Source organism: Ambystoma mexicanum, chromosome 7p, assembly GCF_040938575.1.
Source record: "Ambystoma mexicanum isolate Mex_15411 chromosome 7p, UKY_AmexF1_1, whole genome shotgun sequence".
NCBI lineage: Eukaryota > Metazoa > Chordata > Amphibia > Caudata > Ambystomatidae > Ambystoma > Ambystoma mexicanum.
The window spans coordinates 820,811,508-820,817,507 of record NC_090939.1 but is presented as its reverse complement, the minus strand read 5'-3'; the positions used below and the strand labels follow the sequence as shown (position 1 = coordinate 820,817,507).

General features: G+C 49.4%; 1 protein-coding gene across 5 annotated transcripts in view; it reads right to left on the bottom strand.

Annotated features, from left to right (window-relative positions):
- Positions 1-1,268: 1,268 nt before the first annotated feature.
- Positions 1,269-6,000, bottom strand: part of ASMTL (acetylserotonin O-methyltransferase like) — an 816,255-nt gene continuing 811,523 nt past the window's right edge. For all 5 annotated transcript variants that reach the window (XM_069636974.1, XM_069636973.1, XM_069636975.1 and 2 more), the window contains one exon: positions 1,269-1,744. In XM_069636974.1, the coding sequence (XP_069493075.1) occupies positions 1,542-1,744 (203 nt within the window). In that variant the 3' untranslated portion in view covers positions 1,269-1,541. The remainder of the gene's footprint in view (positions 1,745-6,000) is intronic.

Here is a 6,000-nt window from a genome sequence, read left to right as displayed (position 1 = left end):
TCGCCAAAATGGTGAGGGCTGCCTCCTCATTGTGGAACTTCCCTGGGAAATCCCCCACATGTCCTGAATCCATGTGCAAGCAAATACGGGATGGAATCGCGCTCATCAGAAATCTGCCCGATTTTAGCAAATACTGGGCTCTTCGAGTCTGATAAAACTCCACTGAGGTAGGAGACGGGTCTACGGCACCCAAACACAGATCCAACTTGCTTGTTGGCACTGGGACTGAGTCAGCAGGGTTGTGGTTTCTATCTGTACAGATGCTGCTGCTGCCTTGCTCAAGCGCAATGGGGCCTTGCTCTGGCACCAGGACCCAAGTTGCCGGCACTGGGGCCTTGGCTAAGATGCCTTATATCTGTTCCCTGAATTACTCCCATTGGATTGGCTTAGAAGGGCAAGTGGGGAATGGTACCTTTAAGGCTGGTGATTCTCCAGAAGACTTTTCAGCATCCTTGGAGTGAGAGTGGCAACCCATCTTTTTGGAGGATGAATGGTGTCCAAAATGTTCACTGGGAGGAATGGGGGAAAGAAGAAAGACCCCTTCGGAAGCTTCGTCTATTTCTGGTCACTTTCATGCAAGCTGAAATCCACTCAAGGTTTGTCCTCCCTGAAGCATTGTTCCACCTACATCTTCTCTGAAGAAGATGTAGGTGTATTCTTACAAGGGGACTCCAAAGCAAAAGATTTGGAGGGGGTGTGCTTCGCTCCAATGGGGCGGGGAGACAGGGCGAGGTGTTCAATGTAGCAGCCTGTTCCCATAGGGCCTTTCCCTATATGGACTGACACAAACTGCAGTCCTCTGTATCGTGTTCCTCTCCCAGGCATTACAGACAAACCATGTGGGGCTCGGTGACAGACATCATCCCACCAAATGCCAATGCCTGGGTTATCGGGTTTCCAGGACACCAACACCCGTTTCCTGTTCTGTGGCCACTCTTGTCTACACTAGGACCAAAATGTTAAACATTTTGCAGCAGAACCATGAAATGAGAGAAGAGAAGGGCATTTGTGGTAACAGAATGCATCTACGTACAATTTTAAATGTTACTACTACTTATGTAAATAAAATAAAACAAGTTAGAGAGGAAATATTTTAAATAAATGTTAGCAATATACTTTTTGTATGTTTAGTTGGATGACTGCACGACTGAATCCAAAATGTCCTTATATAACACATTTAAATCGTATTTCAGTGTATGTACTAGAGAAAACAGAACAGCTGAACCAAGACAATAACTGGACTATAAAAAACCACAATTGACAAGGAAAAGGTTTCCAAAATTATGTTTGAAATGTTCAGATACCATTACATTTCAGGTTAAAATTATGTTGGATTCCCTCAAAGAGGACGTTCATATTCAATAGGGTGCGCATTCGTCGTAACATAACATGATATTAAAAAATCCCAATGAGAAACGGTGACTAGAAAATAGGCATTCGCTGCTGTTCATTTAATGTGCCATTGAACAAGGAACTACCAGGAAACCCTTGCATGTGCCTACAACATACTCATAACGACAACATACTCATATAACGAATGTTCATCTCTTAACAGCTAAAACTGCGTCCAAGAAATTTCCAGTGGTCTTAATTTGCACATTGTTGAAGCCATATTTTTCCATCAGTGACATGTATTCTGAGCCAGTTCGCTGTTCGCCTTCACTCATAGTGAGAGCCTGTAGCAAGCCCCTTGGATTTCTATTCCTCTTGTCCAGAACAATTTCTCCAAGAAGCAAAGCCGCTCCTGCAGAGAAAAACACAGCCATTGATAATCTTTCACTTTCACACAACGCAGTGCCAATAGGAAAACATGGCTTCTTTAAATATGTTATTCCAATAATGCAAATACATCTGAACTAGAAACATTCTTGACATTACATTTATTCAATGGACGAGTGGTGGTAAAAGCACTAACGAAAAGTGTTAAAGGCCAAATTACTTTTTGCTTAGATCCCAAAGGACAGTGCATACAAATGGTCTGTGTATGGGTTATGCGCAAACTAAATTGACTTGCGGATGACTTATGTTTAATGCTGTTTCGCTGCATGAATTTTGATTCTTTAATACTTGGATGCCCTTGCGAGTTGGTGCTCAATCCATTTTATCAAAGCAAACTAAGACAATCAGTTGGGCAAAGTTCCCACACATACTGTAAATGCGGGAGTAGCAGTAGATCAGAGGGTGAAATCGAAACCCATTGTCATATGTGGGCTCTCGCGTAAAAAGTAAATGAACTATGAACATCTTTTTACAACCTTTATCACAGTTATATATGAATGCGATCAATTAAAACAAATTGTTACATGCAGATTCAGCTCTACGTGACAAGCCCTGCAGTGCCAATTAGAAGCAGGACACGAGTACTGCAATTAGAGCATCTTTAGTATCAGCACACCAACTACAATATCCCTAACTGATGATACAAACATGCCGACTGAAAAGGGTCCAGTAGAAACTCCTCTTCCACAAAGGCCTGTAGTAGATTAGCAACAACCTTCTCTAGTAGTTTGCCCGGCCAAGGAATACCCGCAATTGAGTAATATTTCTGCAAAGCTGATGCATCTAAATTTATTTTTTCAAGGAGTAGAGTAATGACCATTTTATTTATACCTAATGGCACAGAACCTTGTTCTAGGGATTTGTTGATGAAATTTGTCATAAAAGGCTCGATCTCCAAGGCCAGCCCCTTAGCTGCACAGGCTGGCAATGATAATAACACATCATTTGTTGGTTTAAGGAACAAGTTACTTACCTGTAACGGTTGTTCTCCAGCATGGGTCTGGCATGGATTCACATGCTCATGAATAGTCCCTGTCATCAGGCCGGGAATCCTCGGTAAAGAAAAAAATCAGTATCAGTTTCTTTTCTTATCTGTCTTTCTTAGTAGTAACCAATCACTGGTCTCTGGGTCATACTGCCCCCAGCCAATGACTGTCCTCTCCCTAAGCCCCGCCTCCGGCAGCCATCCTCAGATTTGGTAGCACGTAAAGTGGCAGTATGACCAAGTGAAGAGCCGCAGAGGGGTAGGAGGGAGGGTTTGCATGTGAATCCATGCCAGACCCATGCTGGAAAACAACAGTTACAGGTAAGTAACTTGTTCCTTCTCCAGCATGGGGTCTGGCATGGTTTCACATGCTTATGAATATAAGAATACATAGCAGTACACACATGCACAACCACGGGAGGTGGCAAAGGCTCAATATTAAGCATTACATCAAAACTCAACATTAAGCATGTCTTACCTCCTCACCAGGCTCACCTTAAGTGAACCGGTTGCGCAGCACTGCTTGGCCGACCCTGGACTCCTCCCTGGAATCCCGGTCGACGCAGTAGAATCTCGTGAAGGTGTGCGTCGAGCTCCACGTAGCAGCCCTGCAGATGTCCAGCAGGGGCACACCAGACAAGAACGCCGAGGTAGCAGCGACCGCTCTGGTCGAATGGGCTCTCGGCCAGGCAACGGTCGGTTCGCCAACCGATGACAGTGCATGATGCAGCCGGAGAGCCATCTGGAAATGGAAGCCTTCGAGAGAGCCTTCCCTTGGTTTACAGGTCCAAAGTTCACAAACAGCTGTGATGTCCTCTGAAAACTTAGTTCGGTCCACGTAGAACTTCAGCACTCTAGCTACATCCACCGAGTGCAAAGTCCTGGCGACGAAGGCGACGGGAAAAAGACTGGTAACACCAAGGGCTTGTTCAGATGGAAGTCCGACGGCACCTTGGGCATGAAGGAGGGGTGCATCCTCAGCACTACCCTTGTATCGTGAAAGGTCAGGTATAGAGGCTTGCAGGGTAGTGCCTGGATCTCTCCCAAGCATCGTGCGGAGGTGATGGCCACCAGGAACGCTGTTTTCCACAACAGAAACTTCAACGAGGCCGAATGCAATGGCTCGAATGGTGGACCCATGAGCCTGGTCAGCACCACGTTGAGCTCCCACGCCGGGGCTGGCAGCTTCACCAGCGGGAATGATCGAAACAGTCCCTTCATAAATTCCTTAACCAGGCGATGAGACCACAGGGATGATCACCCTGTAGTCCTGGTGTATCGGGAAATCACTGCCAGGTGTATCTTGATTGAAGCATGAGATAGTCCAGTTTTGGCTAGCGACAGAAGGTATGGCAATACTTGAGGGGCCGTAATCCACAGAGGGTTAAATCTTCTGTGCACGGCACCAGATAGAGAACCTCTTCCACTTATGTCTGTAGCACTTGAGAGTTGAGGATGCCCTGGCCTTCGCAAGAACCTCTCTGCAGTCGGCCGGGATATCGTATCCTCTAAACTCTAGTGCTGCAGGAGCCAGGCCTGCAAGTTCAGCGACTCCGGGTCGTGATGAAGAATTGCGCCTCCTTCTCTGGAGAGAAGATCTGCGTCCGTCGACAGCTTGACTGGTGGGGACGCTGACAAGTCCAGAAGGTCCGGGAACCAGATCTGTCTCGGCCACGCCGGTGCGATGAGGATTATTCTGCACCGGGACCTCTTGAGCTGGTTGATGAGTCGGATCAGCAACAGCAACGGAGGAAACGCAAATAGGAACAGGCCGTCCCAGGGGAACGAGAAAGCATCGTCCATGCTCCTCGGTTGGGGAAACTTGCTGGCGAGCCTCTGGCACTTGGAGTTCGTCGCTGTTGCGAACAGGTCGATCTGGTGTTTGCCCCATCGCTGAAAGAGTCGGTCCACTTGATCCTGGCGTAGTTCCCACTCATGGCACGAGAGCAGCGCTCTACTGAGTCAGCAATGGTGTTTTTTATCCCTGCCAGATTAAACGGCACCAGAAACATCCCTTGAGCAATGGCCCAATGCCACAGGTCCTGGGCTTCCTTGGATAGGGCCGGGGATCTGGTTCCGCCCCGCTTCCGGATGTAGAACATCGTGGTGGTGTTGTCGGTGAAGATCCTCACCACCTTGCCCTTGAGGGACAGGAGAAAGAACCTGAGGGCCCAGAACACTGCCCGGAGCTCCAGGATGTTGATGTGGAGCGCTTCTCCTCGGGGAGCTAAAGGCCTCTCGCATGAAGATCTCCGGTGTGGGCTTCCCACCCCTCCAGGGAGGCATCCGTCGTCACCGTAGCCTGGTGGGCCGGGGTCTGAAAGTCTGTCCCCGCCGCTAGATGAGCGCGGGTGCCCCACCACCGGATCGCTCGTCGGAAGGTCTTGTTGAGAGGGATTCTGTCCTCGAAGCTGCCCGTCGCTTGAATCCAGCGGGCGTCTAGGAACTCCTGTAGAGGGCGCATCCAAAGCCTGCACAGGCGCACGAGATAAATGCAAGAGGGCATCATCCCGAGGAGGGACTTGATGGACCTCACTCTGGCCACGTCCGTGGCCAGCAGACGCTGCACCTTGCCTAGGATGGGTTTTGTCCTTTCCTCCGACGGCGGGGCCAGATGCGCCACTGTGTCGAGCTTGGCTCCCAGAAACAGTGCGACTTGAGAGGGGACCAGGTGAGACTTGGGGAAGTTGATGGAGAACCCCAGGTCCGTGAGCAGCTGGACGGTCTTCGCTGTGTGTTCTACGGCGAGCTCCCTTGTCCTTGCGGGGATGAGCCAATCGTCCAGGTAGGGGTAGAAGTAGGTCCCCTGCAGGCGCAGCCGCGCCGCCACTGAACCGAAGCACTTGGTGAAAACCCTGGGTGCCGACTTCAATCCGAACAGGAGGGCCTTGAACTGGTAGTGCCGCCCTTGGACCACGAACCTGAGGAACTTCCGGTGTCCTTTTAGAATGGGAATGTGAAAGTATGCATCCTCCAAATCCAACGGCGACAGGAAATCGCCCTCCTCCAGCTGTCCCAGCACATGCTGGAGGGTGACCATCCGGAACTTCTGTGCCTTTATGTACTTGTTCAGTTGTCGCAGGTCTAGGATGGGTCGCCACCCTCCTGTCTTCTTTTTCACGAGGAAGTACCTTGAGTATACTCCGGAGCCCCGGAGCCTCTTTGGGACGAGCTCGATGGCACCTTTCTTGAGCATCGCCCTTACCTCCAACAGCAGTTGAGGGACGTGTTTTTTT